The sequence below is a fragment of the Canis lupus genome, chromosome 16 (genome assembly GCF_048164855.1).
Source record: "Canis lupus baileyi chromosome 16, mCanLup2.hap1, whole genome shotgun sequence".
Taxonomy (NCBI): Eukaryota; Metazoa; Chordata; class Mammalia; order Carnivora; family Canidae; genus Canis; species Canis lupus.
Window position 1 is genome coordinate 5,894,552 of NC_132853.1, and position 20,830 is coordinate 5,915,381.

General features: G+C 54.8%; 1 protein-coding gene and 1 non-coding gene across 3 annotated transcripts; one reads left to right on the forward strand and one right to left on the reverse strand.

The window, feature by feature from the left end:
• Positions 1–184: 184 nt before the first annotated feature.
• TRNAR-UCU (transfer RNA arginine (anticodon UCU)) lies at positions 185–275 on the reverse strand. The gene is given in 2 exon segments: positions 185–220; positions 239–275. It is a non-coding gene; the product is annotated as a tRNA-Arg (tRNA).
• Positions 276–749: 474 nt separating this feature from the next.
• On the forward strand, positions 750–14,252 carry SLC27A4 (solute carrier family 27 member 4). 2 transcript variants are annotated; one of them, XM_072778145.1, is made up of 14 exons: positions 750–924; positions 1,286–1,436; positions 2,248–2,414; positions 3,977–4,371; positions 5,890–6,048; positions 7,598–7,667; positions 7,788–7,879; positions 8,693–8,802; positions 9,005–9,214; positions 9,389–9,515; positions 10,152–10,289; positions 10,468–10,632; positions 10,722–10,868; positions 13,384–14,252. In XM_072778145.1, the coding sequence occupies exons 3-14, from the start codon at positions 2,254–2,256 to the stop codon at positions 13,539–13,541; spliced, it is 1,932 nt and encodes a 643-aa protein (XP_072634246.1). In that variant the 5' UTR covers positions 750–924; positions 1,286–1,436; positions 2,248–2,253; the 3' UTR covers positions 13,542–14,252. The 2 variants fall into 2 exon arrangements, with proteins under 2 accessions (XP_072634246.1, XP_072634245.1); XM_072778144.1 differs by lacking the exon at positions 1,286–1,436 and having other exon boundaries at positions 751–924.
• The last annotated feature ends 6,578 nt before the right edge of the window (positions 14,253–20,830 follow it).

Genomic DNA, 20,830 nt, shown 5'->3' on the forward strand with positions numbered 1-20,830 from the left:
CACAGTGCTTACAAGATACCAGGGATGAGAAAGGAAGGATTCCTGGGCAGGAACCTGACGTCACGTTTACTGCCGTCCCAGATGCACAGGTGCCAGCCTCAAGTCTGCAAATTTTCTGAACCATGTGAAGGTACTGGAGGCTGTAAAATATCCCCATGAAAGTGAGGGAGGAGCTATCAAAATTCGACTCTGGTGGGACTCGAACCCACAACCTTTGAATCACCACACCCCGATCGGCTAGAAGTCCAATGCGCTATCCATTGCGCCACAGAGCCAGCTACTTGAAACTCCCAGTTCACCTCTGTGTCTACACCACCCTTTTAGCGTTCTTCTAGGTGTAGCGTTAGCCTTTTTGGAGCTCTGCCCATCTCTGCTCGCGTTCTCCGGATTCTCCGCCCACGCTGCGGGCGGGGGTGCTCCCCACCACGTGCGAAAGCCATGGGATTGCCGGCTCTGGGCCCAACCCCAGCCCGCGGCTCTCCTTCCCACCCCGGGGTCTCCGCGGTGGGCGGGGCTGCGCGGCGCGGACTACAACTCCCAGCGTGCCGCGCGGGGCGCCGCCCGAGGCCCTCGCGCGCGCAGGGCGGGCTGGGCCGGCAGGCGTCGGGCGCGTTGGGGCTGCGCGGTGCCGAGGTCTCTGCGGCTCTTCCGCCGCGGGGAAGGCGCGAGAGGCGGTGCTGTGGCCTCGCGCAGCCGGTTTGGGTTGCAGAAGGCGGGCGGGGGAGGAGCGCCGCGGGCGGGCGGGGCCGGGCTGCGGGCGGGGCTGGCCGGGCGGCCGGGCCATGCAGGGCGCGGAGCCGGCGAAGCTCTGCTGAGACCTGGGTCTGCGCGCCCAGGGGCGGCTGATGCCCCCCGCGCTCCCCTCTACGCTGCCGCAGCCAGGCCGCATCTGGACTGGGCGCCGCGCGGCGGGGCCAACACCGGGTGAGCATAGGCCAGGCCAGTGGGTCCCGGGCAGGGAATGTGCCCGGCTGAGTCCTGGGGAGGTGGTGGGGCGGGCCGGGGTGAGGGGCGCGCCCTGCTGCTCTAAGTCCTGGCCGGGCGCTCTGCTGCCCTGGCTGCTCGGAAGCGAAGGCGGTTCGCAGTGACCTGGGACGGGGGCCCGAGGGCTGTCGGCATCCCCTTCCCTTCTCGTCCCATCCCCCAGCCTTCCGGGACGGGTTCCTGTTCTCTGTCCTGGCCGGCTCTGGGAGCCCAGAGGTCTGAGGACCTTAGAGATCTCGGCATTGGATATGGGAGCGCTGATTTTGTCTCCCTCCTTGTTTTTGCTTTTCATGTGGAGAAGGGAGGAGATGGTCTGTAAGAGCTCCCTGTGGTCCAGACCATGTCTCCATCCTGGCTTGGAGACTGTCAGGCTCCCTTATAGCCATGACCTTCGCCTCCTCCCCAGGAATAGAGCCCTGAAAGAAAACTGAGTCCCATCTGCTGCCTCTTGAGCAAGTACCTACAACGCCAGGAGTAGAGACTAAGAGTCCTTCCTAATCTCCGTCTAGTCAAGCCATTCCCCTTCCCCTATAGGCCAGTCCCCACAGAGTCATCTCAATGGCTTGCCAACTGTATTTGTTCGGGGTGACTTCAGGGCCCTCCTGCTCCCTTAATCACCTTTCCCCTCAAGGCGGTCACCTCTCAGGCACCTCCAAGCTCTAACCTGTTTGCTCTGTCGCCCTCTGTGGGCCAGCAGAGACATGGCACTATCCGGGTTTGTGGGCTGGGACTGAGCCAGGCCCCTTACCAGGAAGCTGCCCTTTTGGGTGTTGTGGCTTGGCCTGGTCATCCAGAGAACCTCCTTGGGTCTTTGGATGAGGAGTCAAACCAGAGACACTTAAGTTAATATCCCCCTCCAAGCCATATTGCTTAGAGATCCTGGATATCAGGAAAGTGGACTGTCCTGTTTGGGCTGGAAGGGCTTCCGAGAGCAATTCTCACTATACCCCTAACACAGAGGGGGAGACTAAAGCCTAAAGTAGGAAAGGAATTTACCCAAGGTGATGGGGGTAGTTAGAGGAGGAGATGGGACTAAGGGGCTAGAACCCGGCCTCTGCCTCTTAGCCATGGAACTCCTCATCTCAAGTTCCTCCCCTCTAGCCTTTCCCTTCAAAACAGCCCTGGAAAGGGACCCCATCCTCAGCTACCTACTCAGCATGGCTAAGCCTCACTATGGGTTGACCCCTGGGATCATAGTGGCTGCCTGGGCTAGGAGGTAAGGGACATAGACATTTGGCTCCACTGACTATACTGTGCCCACAGACCACAATGCTGCTCGGGGCGTCTCTGGTGGGGGTGCTGCTGTTCTCCAAACTGGTGCTGAAACTGCCTTGGACCCAGGTGGGGTTCTCCCTGCTGTTTCTCTACCTGGGGTCTGGAGGCTGGCGTTTTGTCCGCATCTTCGTCAAGACCATAAGGCGTGATATCTTGTGAGTATCTGGTCTAGCCCATCCTAGGGTCTCCTACTTCCCAAAATCTCTCCAGACCAAAGTTCTGTGAGCAGAGGGTCCCCTGGTCCCCAGAGGAGCAGCCTCTGCTCTACCCCCTTCCCCTGGCAGTGGTACCTGGTATCTCCACCTCCAAGGTGAAAGTGTTGTCCTAGGGGATCTCCCTAACTTGGTGCTGTTGAGCTTAGGGCAGATTTAGGGGCCCAGAATGTACACTGAACACCAGGTGTGTGAAGAAGACATCTGCAAAGGGTCTTGAGGCCATGCTATGGCTTGTAAGAGAATGAAGAGGAACCCTGTGGGAAGGACCCTGTCCATAAGTCTGAAAGGGCACAGAGTTCAGAGCAGGGCCCTGAATCAGATATCTGGGGAACCTACTCCCCAAAGAAAGTCAGGTATGGTTCACAGGCTCTTCTGTACCAGAAACACCTGCTGCTACCTACCCTGAGCCAGGCGTCAGGCTGACTCTGGAGCTCAGGAGGAACAAGGCAGACCTAGTCTTGGGCCCAGCTTAGACTGGTCAGGGAGATAAGAAGGAGATACAGTAAATCCCTAAACTAACAAAACTGTGCGGGCAGAGCCCCTGGCAGTCTTGCTTACAGGTGGTGTCCCATGGCTCAGCACAGTGACCCACACTCAAAACAGGCAGCTCAGCACTTGTCATCTGAATTGATTGTAAAAGGAGGTTCTGAGTGGCCACTGCAGGAAGGGTGGTAGCAGAAAGCTGTGGGAGTATGGGGCAGGGAGAGATGGCTTCAGGCCAGGACCTTGGGGAATCAGAGAAGGCCTCCTGGAGGACAAAAAGCTGTATTCAAGAGGCGCCTCCAGGTGATGGGAGCAGGGTATTCCAACCAGAGGGCACAACATCTGAATAGGCATAGAACTCAGGGAGCTAGAAACTTTCAAAGGTCAGATGGGGCAGGGGCAGGGCAGGAGAGGGAGATATTGCCAAATAGCTCTGCATTTAGTGAAGCTCTGGGCCCAGGACTAAGTGAGGCCCCAGGGACCAGGTGGTAAACAGATGGAGCCCTACCCTCAATAGGTTCACAGGGAGGGAGATTGAACAAATCTCAAACTTATCCCTTATTTACTGTGGTAGGGGTCCGAAGAGGTGCAGTACAGGGCTGTGGGGGATCTCAAATGAGTTGAGACTTTTGGCTTGGGCCTGAGAGTCATGAAAGCTCTGACAGAGCAGCAGACTCAAAGCAGAGCTTCTTGAGTCCTGGGCATTGAACCCTGATGCCAGACAGGACCAGGGACCTAATCTCAGCTTGTGAACTCCGGGTGAGCTGTGGTCCTGCAGAGCCTCCTTTCCTCCCGTGTACTGAGGAGGGAGTTATCGCCCGAGTCCCTGGAGTTACTGTGCAGCATCAGTGGGTCGGTGCCTGGCATGGTGCCTGGCGCCCAGGTGCTGGGAAAGGGGAGTGTTACAAGTGATCAGGCTCGGGAGTCTCAGGCCTGTGGGATGGCAACCTGGACCAGGGTATTGGGACCACCCACTCCCAACCCCAGCAGTCACAGCTCCCTTTCTTGTTTCCATGTAGTGGCGGCATGGTACTCCTGAAGGTCAAGGCAAAGGTCCGGCGGTACCTGCGGGAGCAGCGGACAGTGCCTATTTTGTTTGCTTCTATGGTACAGCGCCACCCAGACAAGACAGCCTTGATCTTTGAGGGCACAGACACCCACTGGACCTTCCGCCAGCTGGATGATTACTCAAGCAGCGTGGCCAACTTTCTGCAGGCTCGGGGCCTGGCCTCGGGTGATGTAGCTGCCCTCTTCATGGAGAACCGCAATGAGTTTGTGGGCCTGTGGCTGGGCATGGCCAAGCTGGGCGTGGAGGCGGCCCTCATCAACACTAACCTCCGACGGGACGCCCTGTGCCACTGCTTGACCACCTCCCAGGCCCGGGTCCTCATCTTTGGCAGTGAGATGGCCCCAGGTGAGTCCCAGGGCTGTGGGGTCAAGCAAGAGGTCCCACAGGGTCTTGCACAGACCACAGCCCCTCTCCAGGCCTGGGGGAAACTGTGTGTGGCTCAGGGGTTAAGCCTGGTATCAGATGGCCTGGGCTCTGTTGCTTGTAAGCTGGAGATCCTGACTAAGACTAGAAATGTCTGTGACTCAGTTTCCTCACTGTAGTACCTACCACATATTGTTTTCAAGATGATACTTCACCAGAAGTACTAACAGTGCCTGATGCTAGGTGAGCCCACAGATGCAGTGGTAGCGATTCTTGTGACTAATTAGGCCTCATTTGCTTCATCTATAGAATGAGAACAAGAATGTATCCTCTGGGCAGCCCGGGTGGCTTAGCGGTTTAGCGCCACCTTCAGCCGAGGGTATGATCCCAGAGACCCAGGCTCCAGACGTCGGGCTCTCCCTGCATGGAGCCTGCTTCTCCCTCTACCTGTGTCTCTGCCTCTCTCTCTCTCTGTATCTCTCATGAATAAATAATCTTTAAAAAAAATGTATCCTCTGCTCTCCTGCAGAGCTTATGTTTTATTAGCTGCCACATTGAGCACTGACTGAGTACAGAGCTTGGTGCCTTACAAAAGCAGCCTTAATCTTCATAAAGCCAGGTGAGGTAGGGATGTCCATCTTGGCTTTACAGATGAGGAGACTGACATTCAGAGTGGTGTGAGGAGCTCACTTAAGGTCACACCAGGGATCCCTGGGTGGCGCAGCGGTTTGGCGCCTGCCTTTGGCCCAGGGCGCGATCCTGGAGACCCGGGATCGAATCCCACGTCGGGCTCCCGGTGCATGGAGCCTGCTTCTCTCTCTGCCTGTGTCTCTGCCTCTCTCTCTCTCTCTGTGTGACTATCATAAATAAATTAAAAAAAAAAAAAAAAAAAAAAAGGTCACACCAAAGCAGGATTTCATCCTGGGATGATGGCCAGGGAAGGTTACTGACATATGGAGAAGGGAAGAGGAAGGATCCCCAAGGGAGAGGGGAGAGGGTTGGACAGATCCAGAGGGAGGCTGAAGTAGAGCTGAGGGGTCTAGGACTGGCCTATGCCCAGCATAGGTGAGCATCCAGACAGCTATAGTGCATGGGGGGACCTGAAGAAGCTGGGGGCTGCTGACCTCTGGTACTCCACACCTTCCTTCTAACGGTCCCCCACAGATGTGCATGGTACAGTGTGGAAGGGCGCAGACCTTGGCATGTGAGAGAGCCAGCTTGGAGTCCCAGCTCCAGCACATTCTAGCTGTGAGCAGGCCTTCCCATTCTTGGAGCCTGTCTCTGTTGGTACCTACCTCCTGGGCTGTGTGAGCAGGAGAGCGCATGCAAGGAATCTGCCGTGTACTTAGCCAGCAACTAGGGAGCTGAGGTGCTTCAGTCATCTTCTTCCCTACACACAGCTGGTCTCCCCTTGACAACACGCCAGCTCTGACACAAGCAGAGGTCCTGGGGACATGAGGTTCCTGGTCTGTCTGCTAATTGGCCCTGTCTCCCCTGCAGCCATCTTTGAAATCCAAGCCAGCCTGGACCCCTCGCTCAGCCTCTTCTGCTCTGGCCCCTGGGAGCCCAGCACCCTGCCCGCCAGCACGGAGCACCTGGACCCCCTCCTGGAAGATGCCCCCAAGCACCTGCCCAGTCGTCCTGACAAGGGCTTCACAGGTGGGCCTCCCACCCCACAGAGGGGTTCTCAGATGGGCCCAGGACAGAACACTGGCCCCAGAGCCAGAGGCCTGGGTTCTTCTGCAGACTTGGTATGTGACCTGGAGTGAGTCCTGTCACCTCCCTTTTTCCAACTGGGAAGATGAGTATAGTGACCATGGGGTCACTCTGAAGGCTGATGTATAGCTGATGTATATGAAGATGCAAGACATGGTGCCAGCAACTCAGGAGTCCAGAAAACCTGATTCTTTAGCTTGGTGAACCAGCCTTCATTGCCATCCATCATGTACAGGGTCACATGGATCCTAGGAAACCACTGGGTCTGAATTTCAGCTGGGGTTGGGCCAGGGTCTAGACCCTCTAAATATTAACTCCGCACCTATTCGGTACCAGCCCCTGTCAGCCTGCGATCCTCTCTCTGCACTAGGCTGCCCTGCCTCCCCATCCCTTCCTCCAGGCAGCCTTCCAACCCTGTAGCCTCTCCTCCGCTCCACTCTGCTCTGGGGAGCCCCCAGTTTGCTACACCACCCAGAGGCTCAGAGCTGGCACTGAGTTCATGCCTCAGCCCACTGCTTCCCTTGTGACCCTGAGCACCTGAGCTGTCCTCTCTCTGAACCGCGGTTCCCACAGTCATAACAATGAGGGTGGTAACGGAACCGATTTTATGGAGTGGCTTTGAGGATTGAAAATGAGACAGTGGAAAGCTCGGGTGTGACAGGAAATGCTCAGGGACCAGTCTTTGTTGGCATCGTGGTCATTTTATCTCTGTCATATGTGAATTTTGTCTCCCGGGTACTTTTTTTTTTTTTAAGATTTTATTTGGCAAAGAGTGAGAGAGCATAAGTAGGGGAAGCAGCAGGTAGAGGGAGAGGGAGAAACAGGCTTCCCACTGAGTGGGGAGCCCAATGTGGGGCTCAATCCCAGGACCCTGAGATCATGACCTGAGCTGAAGGCACAGTTAATCTACTGAGCTACCTAGGCGCCCCTCCTGGGTGCTTTTGTAAGCTACCTGAGGGCGGGGTCTCTGGCTGGGTCAGCCTGGTGTCTTCATGGTACCCAGCCAAGGGCTGGCATAAGCAGGTATCCAGGGGGCATGAGATGGTTGATGCATGACATGCAGTTTTACATGATGTTCCTGCCCTAGGACCTAGGGTCCCCCTCCAGCCTGGTGGGCCCAAGTCTCTATAGAAACTAACGTGACAGGGCAGCCCGGGTGGCTCAGCAGTTTAGCGCCGCCTTCAGCCCAGGGTATGATCCTGGAGACCCAGGCTCCAGACGTCGGGCTCTCCCTGCATGGAGCCTGCTTCTCTCTCTGCCTGTGTCTCTGCCTCTCTCTCTCTGTGTGTTCTCATGAATAAATAAATAAAATATTAAAAAAAAAAAAGAAAAGAAAGAAACTAACGTGACAGTCCCTGATCTAGGATCAGGGTGGGGTAAAGAAATGATCTGTAGTGGAGAAGCTCTCTGTGCACCCTACTCCCTGCAGCCAGTGTCTTCCCAGCCCTGTGCTGTCTTTTCTCACAGCCACTTATGTGTCTGTTTTCTCTAGATAAGCTCTTCTACATCTACACATCGGGTACCACAGGGCTGCCCAAAGCTGCCATCGTGGTACATAGCAGGTAAGGGGCAAGTGCCGGGGGTTGGGGGGCAGTGGGTGCTGGGGATGGGTGGCAGGGCCTGGGAGGCCCTCCTCCTGCCTCCCCAGAGGCCTGCAAAGCACTCTCTCTGTGCCCTCCCAGGTATTACCGCATGGCTGCCCTGGTGTACTATGGATTCCGGATGCGGCCCGATGACATTGTCTATGACTGCCTGCCCCTCTACCACTCAGCAGGTAACACTGGGCCCATTTTCTCAGCCTCTGGTGCCCCTGGGCCTCAGGAACCCCACCCCTCTTGGCAGGCAGCATCTTGTGGGTAGAAACACATGAATTTTGGAGTCAAATGTGGGTTCAAACTCAGATGTGGCCATTGACTGGACCTCTGAACCAAGATGGCCACACCAGCCTCACAATGTGTGCAGCTGTGTCCCACAGGGCACCCAGGCTAATCTGACCAGCCAGTTCATTTCCACAGGTATGCACAGCCTTGCTGCTTAGGAACAGAAACACAGAGATGGAATAATTATAGTTCCTGCCCTCAAGGTGCTTAGAGTCAGGTGTGGGTTTAGGGCAGGGTGAAGGATGGGAACTCACCTGACTAATATAAGAGATGGCATGGTGAGTATGAAGACAGGTAGGGAGTAGGAGCTCAGCTCAAGAGAAGAGCCCAGTGATGGTCAGGAAGGCTTTCTGGAGGAGATGCTCCCAAGTCAGGCAGATGTGAGGTGCAGAAGCCAGGAGTGCTAGCTTGGTCCCCCTCTAGCTGAATGGCAGTATTACAGGTACAGGAGCAAGAGCTTGGGGCCAGCTCTAGGGCCCCCAGGGACAGTCTGAGGAGCATACACTCGATCCCACACTGGGGAGGCAGCAGGGAACTATGGGAGGTGTCTGATGAGGGGAGAGGTGTGATTAGTTAGTGTTGGAGGAACAGGACAGGAAGGAGGGACTGAGGAAGGGCCTTTGAGGAGGTGGGCTGGGCAAGAGGAAGCTCTGGAAGGAGGGATCTCCCGGCTCCCTGACCTTCACGGCCCAGCCCTCCACCTTTAGGGAACATCGTGGGAATAGGGCAGTGCCTGCTCCATGGCATGACAGTGGTGATCCGGAAGAAGTTCTCAGCCTCCCGGTTCTGGGACGACTGTATCAAGTACAACTGCACAGTAAGTGAGAAGGGCAGAGGATGAGCCGCCCAACCCCTCGGGACCTGCCAGTCCCACAGGGGGACATCTGTCTGGCAGCTGAAGCCCGTCACTCATTTGGGAGCAACATTCCTGTTGTTCTGATGGGGAGACTGAGGTCCGCGGGATTGGGAGGGCAGGAGGGAGCAGCCGAGGGCCACCCTCACACCAAGTCCACCCCCAGATTGTGCAGTACATCGGCGAGCTGTGCCGCTACCTCCTGAACCAGCCGCCCCGGGAGGCGGAACACCAGCATCGGGTGCGCATGGCACTTGGCAACGGCCTCCGCCAGTCCATCTGGACCGACTTTTCTAGCCGTTTCCACATCCCCCAAGTGGCTGAGTTCTACGGGGCCACTGAATGTAACTGCAGTGTGGGCAACTTCGACAGCCAGGTGGGCAGCGGGGCTGTGGAGGGTGGGCAGGTCCGGCTAGGAGTGTGGGCACTGGAGACCCTGCTGTCTGGTTGGGGCAGGGCAGTTGTGGGAGTGTGGGCACCAGGCTCCCCACCATTGTCCAGCCTCAGGCCGGTGGCGGGAGAGCCCAGGCCCAAGTCTTGGCCTTTGCAGGTGGGGGCCTGTGGCTTCAACAGCCGCATCCTGTCCTTTGTGTACCCCATCCGGCTGGTACGAGTCAACGAGGACACCATGGAACTGATCCGGGGGCCCAATGGTGTCTGCCTTCCCTGCCAGCCAGGTCTGTCCCAGGGTTGGAAGTGGAGTCAGAGCAGGAGAGTTTGGCCTGGGAGGAGATGGGACTGAGCTGAGTGGGGAGCCCTTTTCTGACCATTGGCCGTCACTTGGCTCTTCTTTTAGGGCCACAAGTCATTTATTTCTTCGTCCATTCGTCCTTCCATTCCTCATCCCCTCTGTCAGTCCATTGAGTCACTGTTGTGTGAAGGACCCTGGGATTGATCCTAGCTCAGTTCCTTAGCTCTGTGCCTGAGTCCCCTCATCTGCAAGTGAGGCTGATGGCAACACTGCATCCTGGGGTTGCTCCGGGGATCATGCATGCTGAAGAACGTACGGCTCTTTGAGCAGAGCCAAGGGACCAATGAGTGCTGGCTTTAGTCAGGCTGACTACACAGAGCTTGGCCACCTTTTCGTATTGTTCATCTCTCCATCTGCTCTCCAGACATTACTGAGTGCCTTTGTGCCCATCAGACCCACCAGGAGAAGCTCCCTGCCCTCAGGGCTTCTGCACCAGAGCCCATAGCATTTCTGTGGGAAGCACTGTGACCAAAAGTCAGATCAAGATTCAGGGTGAATTTGGGGTGGGGAACTGGTAGAGGAGGCCACCAGGGTAAAGGTGCCCCTCTTTCTCTGCTCCCAGGTGAGCCAGGCCAGCTAGTGGGCCGCATCATCCAGCAGGACCCCCTGCGGCGCTTTGATGGCTATCTGAACCAGGGTGCCAGCAATAAGAAGATCGCCAAGGACGTTTTCCAAAAGGGGGACCAGGCCTACCTCACTGGTGGGTGGGCACTAGCCCCTTTGAGGTGGGCAGGGTGGAGAGAAATGAAGGGGCCCTCTCCCACCTTTAGAGAATACTGCCCAGACTGCCCCAGTTCCAGCCCTCCTTGTCAAGAGATCCTGGGATCCCACATGGTCAACTGGCCCAAGCCCTGCTCATATGCACCGCCCCCCCCCAGGTGATGTGCTGGTGATGGATGAGCTGGGCTACCTGTACTTCCGAGACCGCACAGGAGACACCTTCCGCTGGAAAGGGGAGAATGTATCCACCACAGAGGTGGAGGGCACACTCAGCCGCCTGCTGGACATGACCGATGTGGCAGTGTATGGTGTCGAGGTGCCAGGTATCTATGGGGCACTGGGAGGTGCCAGGTGTGTATGGGAGGCACTGCCAGGGGTCACTGCCACCTCACTTCCATGCTGCCACCCCCAGGAACTGAGGGCCGGGCTGGAATGGCTGCTGTGGCCAACTCTGCTGGCAGCTGTGACCTGGAGCACTTTGCACAGCTCTTAGAGAAGGAGCTTCCCCTGTACGCCCGCCCCATCTTCCTGCGCTTCCTTCCTGAGCTGCACAAAACAGGTATGTTTCCAGGGCTCCAGGGTGGCTCAGTCAGTTAAGTGTCTGCCTTTGGCTCAGGTCATGATCCCGGGGTCCTGGGATTGAGCCTCCCGCGTCGGGCTCCCTGCTCAGCGGGGAGCCTGCTTCTCTCTCTCCTTCTACCCATATCCTCCCCCCACACACACACTCATGCTCACACTCTCTCTCAAATAAATAAATGAAATCTTTAAAACAAAACAAAACAAACAGGTGTGTCCCCTCCCTTGCTCCAGCTCATGGGTTCCAGGCCTGTGCCCCTTCTTGGTTCCTTTGGAGAGATCCTGGGGGGCTGTCCCTTGCCCTTCTCCCACAGCATTGCTGCGTCATTGGTAAACACACCTCTCTGTATACAAGCAAGTGGGTCGAGCCGTCAGAGACAGAAGGTTCAAATATCCATTAGTGGTACGAATGTTTACTGAGTAACTATTGTGTGCCTGCCAGGCTCCATGCTAGGCCTTTTAGGGATAGAAGTGACAAGTTCTGATGGGACCTTTGCCATCTTGGAGTTTCTCTGTAGCAGTAGGAGAGGCAGCACAGGACAAGGCATTCCAAGGGCAAAGAACAGAATACAAACTGAACTGACAGAAAAGCAAAGGGGGCATGGGGTGCCTGGGAGGCTCCCCTGAGGAGGTGATCTTTGAGATGAGACCTGAATGAAAGGGTAGGCTTTACAGGGGAGGCATTCCGGGCTGGTCCCTAAGCCAGAAGGCTACTTGGGCACAAGGGGAAGGAAAGGAGGCCCCCAAAGCTGGAGCCAAGCTGTGGGCAGCAGTGTCAGGTGGGGCAGAGAGGCCAAGTGGGGAAGACTCTGGGCTGGGGAGGGCCTGGACTATGTCACGCTCACTAACTGCTCAGCCTTGGGCCATCTCCCTTGTACTGGTCATGTTAGCCCCTGTCAGGTGATAGGCTCCTGGGAGCCCCTGAAGCGGGTCTAATGGGGACACTGGTGCCAGGCTCATGATTGAGGCTGGGAGCTCCTGAGGTTTGGGTGACAGCTGACTTCTCTGTGTAGGAGAGGCAGGGAAGCCAGCATGTTTCAGAGGCTTTGCTCCAGAACAAACGTCCCTTAAGGCAGCCTTTTTTTTTTCCCCCTTGCTTGTGGGTCAGCAATTGGGGTTAAGTTCAGCTGAGCGGTTCTTCTGTTGATGGATCAACTGCCATCACTTGTGACTCAGCTAGGGCTGGAAGGGCTAGAGTGTCCTTACTTGCTTGTCTGGCTCCCCACTGGTTGCTTCTGCAGCACTGTCCCGCAGAGCTGTCTGCAATGATGACGATGTCCTATGTGCATGCTGACCAACACTGCAGCCTCTAGCCCCACGTAACCACTGAGCATTTGAACTGGGACCAGTTGACTGAGGAAGCGAAGTTGACATTTTTCTTCATTTCAATTACATGTATATAGGCCCATATGGCCAGTGGCTATCGTATTGGATAGTGCCAGTCCAGGGGGCATTCCTGGGATGTTTCCTCTCTACTCTGGTGGCTCCTCACCCTTCAGAGACTACACTGGTGCCAGGCACCCCCCGCTCCTGGAGTGGAAGCTGCAGGGCCTCCAAGGCCTCAACTCTCAGAACTCCCATGTTCTTTTGGTCAAAGCAAGTCACAAGGCCAGTTAGATTCAGGTGGAGGGTGAGAAAGACTCTAGCTCTTGTTGAGAGAAATGGCCAAGCCACAAGGCAGTGGAGTGTGTGTCCAGGTAAGGAAGGAACCTGGCCATTTCTAGCAATCTCTCATACCAGGGTTCAAATCCCAGCTCCTGCACTTATTAGCTGTGTGGCATTGACACAGGTATGTGCCTCCCCACGCCAGTCTTCTCATCTCTCCAGTGGGATGATGCCAGTGACCAAGACTTGTGTAACTTCTATGACTTTTTTTTTAAAGATTTATTTACTTATTCAGAGAGAGAGAGAGGCAGAGACACAGGGAGAGGGAGAAACAGGCTCTATGCAGGGAGCCCAACGTGGGACTCCATCCCAGGTCTTCAGGATCACATCCCAGGCTGCAGGCGGTGCTAAACTGCTGCGCCACCGGGGCTGCCCACTTCTGTGACTTATGACTGAGAAGACATTGCTGTTGAAACTATTTGACATATGTTAGAAACCAAAAACATGTGCACTGTAGAACCCATAGAATATGGTGGAGCACCTGCCTCTGGGATTCGTGTGCACATTAGATGAGCTCATGCCTGTGCCTGGAGGTTCTCAGGCCCTCCCTCTGCTGTCATTCAGGGTATGTGGATCTTTTCCCTTCTTTGATTCTCAGTTTCCCTAGCTGCAAGAAGGCAAGTAGTGCTACCACGCCCTCCCGCCCTTGCGCCAGGGCTGCTCTGAGCAGCAGTAGTAATACAACAGCTGGAGCTGCCTTTGCAAAGCAAGGGCTGTGCTCCGCTGTGCTCTGTGCCCATTCCCATGCTCTCCCCAGCCCTCCGCCTCCTCCATCCCTCCAACTTCAGGCCCCCTGCCCTGTACCCTCTGACTCATCCTCTCTGCTCCCTCAGGGACCTTCAAGCTACAGAAGATGGAGCTTCGGAAGGAAGGTTTTAACCCGGCAGTTGTGAGAGACCCACTGTTTTACCTGGATGCCCGGAAGGGCCGCTACGTCCCGCTGGACCAGAAGGCCTACGCCCGCATCCAGGCGGGCGAGGAGAAGCTGTGATTTGCCCTGACTCCCTCTAAGGGCCAGCGGGTGCTGGATCCAGAGCCCCAGCTCCCACCCCAGAGGGGTCATGGGCAATGCTAGACCAAAGCAAGCAGGGCCCAGCACCTCCACCCCGAGGTGCTGACCCCCTTCCCCTCAAAACTGCCAAGTGACTCACTGCCGCCTCCTCCTGCCCTTCATGAGGCTTTCTGTGAAAGCCTCAAGTCCATGTTAATGTCTTCAAGGCCAGGTGGGGCCACCAGGCCCCAGGCTGAGACAGACTGGGTCCCTCAGGATGATGTCTTGGGTCAGGGCAGGGGCAGGTGGAGCGTCGCCAAGTACTCCCCAGAGAGCAGGGAGCTTGTAAAAGGGACGAGGCCCAAAGCCCCCAGACTCAGGAAGGCAGCAGTGTGGGCAGGGCCTACAGCGGCTATTGATCAGGTGGCAATGAGGATACTGGCCCCAGAGCTTTTCCAGTGTCACTCAAGATTGCCTGCACCTCCAGGACCATAGGAGGAGGACCCCGACCTGCAGCAGGCAGCCTGGACTGAGTGCCCCACCACCATCCTCCTCTCCTAGGTGGCTGCCTGGCCACCTCTTGGGCGGGACCTTTCTCCTTGTAGGTCTGTCCATGTTTCTTTCTCCATCTCAGTCCTGGGCTGGCTATGAGAGAAAGGGTGGGGAGGGGGGCATCGCTCAGGGGCCAATAAACTGCCTTGACTCCCCCTAGCCTACCCTGTGTGCATGCCACCTGAGCTCACCCCACCTGCTCGGGCCCCACCTCCTGCCCCTCCAGCCCATTTACTTGTTCAGACTTAGGGATCCAGCAGGTAAGATGCCCTCAGTGAGTTCACAAGGTATTTAAATAGCATGAACTCGAAAGTCCAAAGCAGCTGTATCACTTCTGAGTTTGTGGGCTAGGGCAAGTGACTCAGTCTCCCCATCTGAGTCAGGAGGATTCAGAGAATACAGGTACACATTTTGAGGAAAGGGCCCTTCAGAGCTTTTGAGGGAGAAAACCCTGACCCAGGGGCAGATCCCATCTCCAGATGCTTGAGAGTGCTGTTCCCTTTGCCTGGGGTACATATCACCAGGGTTCTGGGGCTGTGTGAGCCAGAGCAGGGCTGCCTGACCAACTCTGGCAGAGTCCAGAAAAGCTCAGTGATGTTCCCGGGGCTGAGGCACCAGCAGTGCCCGTGGAGAGCCAGCTGTCTCCTAGGCCCCATCGCTGGAGTCACACCCAGGCTGGAAACGCACAGCCTGTTGGGAAAGGGATCCAACCCAGCCTATGGCAGTTATCTTCGCTATGTAAGCTTCCCCAGGGTCTGTCACTTGCCAAGGTCACACAGCAGGGGAGTGGGGGGGGAGGGGCTAGAATGCAAACCGGAGCCCCTGTTGCTTCCTGCTGCCCCACTGCCTCCTGGTGCAGCAGGCCAAGGCAAAGCCGAAAGAGCTTCCATTCCACCCATGCCTGTGGAGCCAACTGTGGGCCCCACCCTAGGCCTGCAGCTGAAGGCCCAGTTGGAGGGGGCCGGGATGAGATTTAGGATGCCCCCTGGGGGAGTGACTTTGATTCAGATAGAGGAGTCTGATGCTGCTCTTGGGGGCCAGTGGGAGGCAGAGCTGGAGTAGAGCCCTTGGAGAGGTGCTGAAGGGGTTTAAGGCGGAGGGAGACAGTCACGGCTGCAGTGTCCCAGTGTGGCCAGCAGAGGGCATTCAGAGCTTGGAGAATCCTATCTTGGCTCTGAGCGCTCAGCCTCCAACAAAAGTGGGAAGGAGGGGCTGAGATCTGGCCCAGGCAGGTACCCAGGCCAGAGCGCCCCATGGCGGGACTTTGAGGGCCCAGGGTCAGACTTCTAAGGTGCTGGACCTGACTGACAGCAAGGCTTTGTGTCTTTAATCCTTCGCAGGGAGTGAGTGCTTTCCAATGGGCTAGTGCCCACCCCACCCCCGACTTGGGTGGAGGGGCATCCTTCCTTGAGGTTCGACACAACTACCAAAAGGCAGTATACCGTGGCAGTTAAAAGCTCCAGCTTGAACAGATGTATTCAAGTCCATTCACCAGGCTAAGCCTCAGTTTCTTCTGTAAATGGAGATCTCGGATAGCTGTGAACATGCATTGTGCCTGGAGATCTCTAAACACGCAGTCTGGTGCTGCTATCTGCTCAGTATGTAGCAGTTACAAGATTTAAAAAAAAAGAAGATATATATTCAGGTGTCAAGACCCCAGACTAGGCCTGAGTTGACCACTTCCACACTGTTCCCCCTACCCCTGAAGGGCCTTGGGAGCTCTAGCATCTGCCTCTGGTCATCCTCAAGCACCGCTGTGTGAGTCATTATGGAGTAGATGCTCAATATGTGCTTGTGAGGTTAACGATAGCTGTTGTTTATTGGACATTCCTGACGTTTATATGGTGTTTCACAGTTTACAAAGTACTGTGTCAAGTTCATCTATGGAGCTGATTCTAAAGGCCTACATGGGGCTGGGGGCAGGGGGCAGAGGTGGTGCTTAGTGAGCAAGACAGATCTCGGGAGCGACCATCTGGAGTCAGGGGACTGGGAGCTAGTGAGTAAAGAAGCAGAGAGTGTGTGGTTAGCTGCAGCTACTAACCCAGTGCCCTGGTGGTCATGTTTCCTGGTCAGAGAGGCTTTTCAACAAAGAGTTATCCAAGAATTGGAGGGACAAGAGTAGCAGAAAAATGTAAAGGCCTGGAAATACAGGGTGAGTGGGACAGATTACAGCAAGCAGTGAGGCTGCAGGGAGTGCAGGTTGGGGATGGAGGAGAGCTGAAGCCAGATGAAAAATTAGTCCTTTGAGAGCACTTGTACTTGCACACTTCCAGAGACCAGGAGCTATGCTATGAGGTCCCGGCATTGGGTCAGACCCACTGCCTTAGACTTGCTAATGGCCACCACGGATGGAGCCCCTCCTATGTGCCAGGCGCTTTGCATCTTTGCAACGTGCTTTGCTGAATGAACCCAAGCACTTGGGTTCGTTAAATCCATAACGCAAAGCTGCTACTATTTTCATCCCCACTCCACAGATAAGAAATCTGAGGCTCAGGGAAGCAGTCTTGTGGAGGACCACAGAGCCTGTGAATGGCAGGGCTGGGATGCAAACCCCCTTCCCAGAGCCTCAGTGTTCCTATCTGCAACAGTGCCGGGGGAAGGCTGGAATGGAAGGAGCCTGCCTTGAGCATCCCCGGAGGTCCTACCGCCCTCAGGACAGGCAAGTGGCTGACCAGGCCGGTGCTTGGCGTATCACTTTCAATCCCTGGGAAGAAGGTTAAATACCTCCGAGAGGCCCATTGAAGCGGTGGCAGCAAGGGAGGGGGTGACCAAGTGACTTTCAAAGGGGCCTGAATGCGTGGACGGCCCCTCCCCCCGAGGAGGGGGGCCCTGCTTCCTCCCAGCCTAATGATATTCTGGGCTCAGCCCTCGTCTTTGGCGGCAGTTTAACCCGAGCCGGGGCGGATTTCTTTCTCACTGATCTCAGCTTGACACCCAATTAGCACAAGAATGGGAGGAGGAAGCCTGCGCGAGGCGCCTCCCAGCCTCCCGGGGCGCACGAGGGGAGCAGGCGGGAAGACAAAGGGCGGCAGGCAGGGGGGCACCCGCGCCCTCGCCTCCCCCGCCGACCCTGCCATTGTTTCCCTAGTTGCTTCTGAGGGGCTGGAGGCCGACGCCTGGGCTGGCCGGCCTGCTTGAGGGGACTGGGGATGGGGCCCAAGCCCCTCTTCTGTGTGGATCCCGGGGGAAGGTGTTTGGGTGAGCCTGATCCAATGGGAGGCCACCAGGGTCAGTGATGCTGAAGGTACTACCTGAGGTTGAGGCCCAACACAGGGGCCATGAGCAAACCACTGGTTCTGAGCCTCAGTTTTCTCATTTGGACGGTGGGGATAACAGTAGTCCCTGTGGGCAATCAGATAGTGCATGTAAAGCACCTGTCAGGTGTAAGGTGGGCGTTCCATAAATACACTTTGAATATGTTACACTAATATTGTTACTAATTAAGATGTTGAGAGGGGGGTAGGCTTGGGGTCAGAAGGAAGGACGTTCTGAGACCCAGGCATTCACAGAATGGGCTGATTTACCCAGAAGCAAGCTCCCAATCTTTGGGACCATGCAAGAAGACAAGAACCCCTGCCTGTTGAGATGTGGGAAGATGCCTCCTCCCGGCTGCCTAGGTGCCCTCTCCCTCCCACTGTTCCTTTGGATTTGGGCTGAGGTGTGACTTCTGGGAAGCTTTCCCTAATCCCAGGGCTGGATTAGGGGGCTCCTCCAGCCCCCACAGGGCCCCATGTTCCCCCTTTATATTACTGATCACACTGTGTGGTCCATTTTTACATCTGTGTCTTCTCCAACAGTATCAGAAGAAAGGCAGGGACCTGTTGGTTTTATTTGCTGTCTTGTTCCCAGCACCAGCACTGGGCTGGCACTTAATAGATGCTCATTAAATGTCAGATGGAGGAAACCATGCTCCCTTGCTCTCAGGTTCCAGCCCCAGGAGGGAGCAGTTCCCCAGGTGAGAGGATATTCAATTCATAGAGGCCAGTCGAGATCAGATGCTCAGGGGCTCTGAATACTTTCTGGGAAAGCCCTTATCTTGTTGGCAAAGAAAAGCCAGTGAATGACTTTGGGGGGGGGGGGGGGGGAGTGACGTGTGTTCACTCACTCACTCACTCACTCATTCAGCAAGCATTTAGCAAGTAAAACTCCTCTACTACAAGCCAAGGATCAAAGATGAATCAGGCAAGATTTCTGCCCTGGAGGAGCTGGGTCTAGCAGAATTTTAGAATATTGCTGGAAGGACCATAGATCATTTGGTCCCCAACCTTCTTTATTGATGGGGGAAACTGAGTTCCAGAGAGGGGAAGTGACCAACCCACACAGCAGGGTAAATGTGGGGCCTTTCCATTTGCCCCAGGATTCCTTTGTGTTCTGTGACGACCAGGGCTGTGTCTCATTTGTCTTCACTTTGCCAGGGTCCTGGAACAGTGCCTAATACATTGAAATGGCTCAGGGCTATCCAGAGACAGACTGCACAATGAAGCCAAGGCCAGAGTGAGGGATGTAGGGGGCAGGCAAGCAGAGAGGAAGCAGGTACGGGGACCAGAGAGTAGTGGTGGTGGTGGAAGATTTTGAGGGTTGCAAAATTAGCTTAAATGAGAGATGAATCCAAATCAGTGACTATTTGAATATGGGACAGAATGAAGAACAATGTTAAACTTCTTGCTTGAGTGTTTCAGTGGATGGCAATGGTATCCTTGAAACGGGAAACACAGGAGAGGGCCCATTTTAGGGAAGGAGGCACTGTGCCAAGAACTCATTCAGTTCTGGCTACAACCCTATGAGTTAGGGGTTTGTTGTTGTTATCCCCATTTTACAGAGGAAACTGAGGCACAAACATGTAACTTAAGGGACTTACTTAAAGAAAACAGCTAGGGGACACCTGGGTGGCTCAGCAGTTGAACTGCTTTTGGCTCAGGGTGTGATCCTGGAGTCCCAGGACCAAATCCCACATTGGTTTCCCAGCATGGAGCCTGCTTCTCCCTCTGCCTATGTCTCTGCCTCTGTCTCTCTCTCTCTGTCTCTCATGAATAAATAAAATTTAAAAAATAAATAAGATTTATAAAAGAAAACTATATTAAAATAAACAAGTAGGAAGTGGTGGGACCTGGATATAAAGATGGCAGTTGAATTCCTGGCTCTTTTTCTCTCTTTTCCTTCTTTTAGATTTTACTTGTTTTAGAAAGAGAAAGAAAATGAGCTGGGGAAGGGGCAGAGGAAAAGGGAGAGTCTCAAGAAGACTCTTCACTGAGTGCAGAGCCTGACCCAGAATTCATTCTCAGAACCCTGAGGTCATGGCCCAAGCCAAAAAATCAAGAGCCTAACTTACTATGCCAAGCAGGCACCCTGAACTAGCTCTTAATCATTCTGGCATTCCACCACCAACTATCAGGCTACCCCACCATACGCTACCAATGCTGAGTTCAATTTGGAAGTGTGGTTTAGACAGTCTGGGAGGGCAGCCTGAGTGGCTCAGCGGTTTAGCGCCGCCTTTGGCCCAGGGTGTGATCCTGGAGACCTGGGATCGAGTCCAGCATCGGGCTTCCTGTGTGGAGCCTGCTTCTCTCTCTGCCTTGGTCTTTCATGAATATATAAAATCTTAAAAAAAAAAAGAAAAGAAAAAGAAAGTCTGGAACATCTGCTTTACTCCATTTCTCTGGAGCTTTTGTAACAGGCTCCAGTGGTCTCCCATTTTCTTCCTTGATCCCCTTCAAATCATTCACATTGCAGCAAGTAAGGATACTTTACCTTTTTAGGGTTCTCTTTGGTTTTGGTTTTTTTTTCTTAGATTTATTTATTTGAGAGTGTTCGTGCAAGAATGGAGAGGGCACAGGGAGAGGGAGAGAGAATCTCAAGCAGACACCCACTGAGCTTGGAGCCTGATCTCAGGACCCTGACAAAACAACTTGAGCTAAAATTAACCTGTTGCTCAACCAACTGAGCCACCCAGATGCCCCAGTAAGGATTTTTTTTATTTATTTATTTATTTATTTATTTATTTATTTATTTATTTATTTAATTTTTAAAGATTTATTTATTCATGAGAGACACAGAGAAAGGCAGAGATGTAGGCAGAGGGAGAAGCAGACTCTTGCAGGGAGCCTGATTCAGGACTTGATCCCAGGACCTGGGGATTACAAACTGAGCCAAAGGCAGATGCTCAACCACTGAGCCACCCAGATACCTGGAAGGTTATTTTAAAACACAGTTGAAATGTCCCCCCCTCTGCAAACCTTGCAAAAGTCTCCCCCTACGCTTAGGACAGACTGAAGTTCTTACCCGGCTCCCAAGGTATGATTTGGCCCCTGCCCCCTTTCTACCCTCATCTTTTATCAGGCCCTCTGTTCCCCAACTTCCACCTTCTTCTCCTGGGGTGCTCCCGCAGAGTCTCCCACCCAGAGGCTCTGCATCTTCTGTTCTCCTCACTGGAATGCTCCCGGAGATTTCTCTCCCCATCACATCCACCTACTGTACTCAGGCTTGAGAGCACAGCTAAGGGAACAGCCCAGTTTGTTTTCGAAACTCCTGTAACTTCAGATCACTTCTTTCGGTTTCGCATTTTGTATTTATGGTTGTTCTGCTTATTTGATTACAACTAGCTTGGCCCACTAGACTGTGTGAGCGCCCTAAAGGCAGGAACCTTACCCATCCCGTTCACCACTGCACGGGAAGCACCGACCAAGATGCCTGGTGCACAGAGATCGTGCGATAAATTATCTGTTCAAAGAGTAAAACCC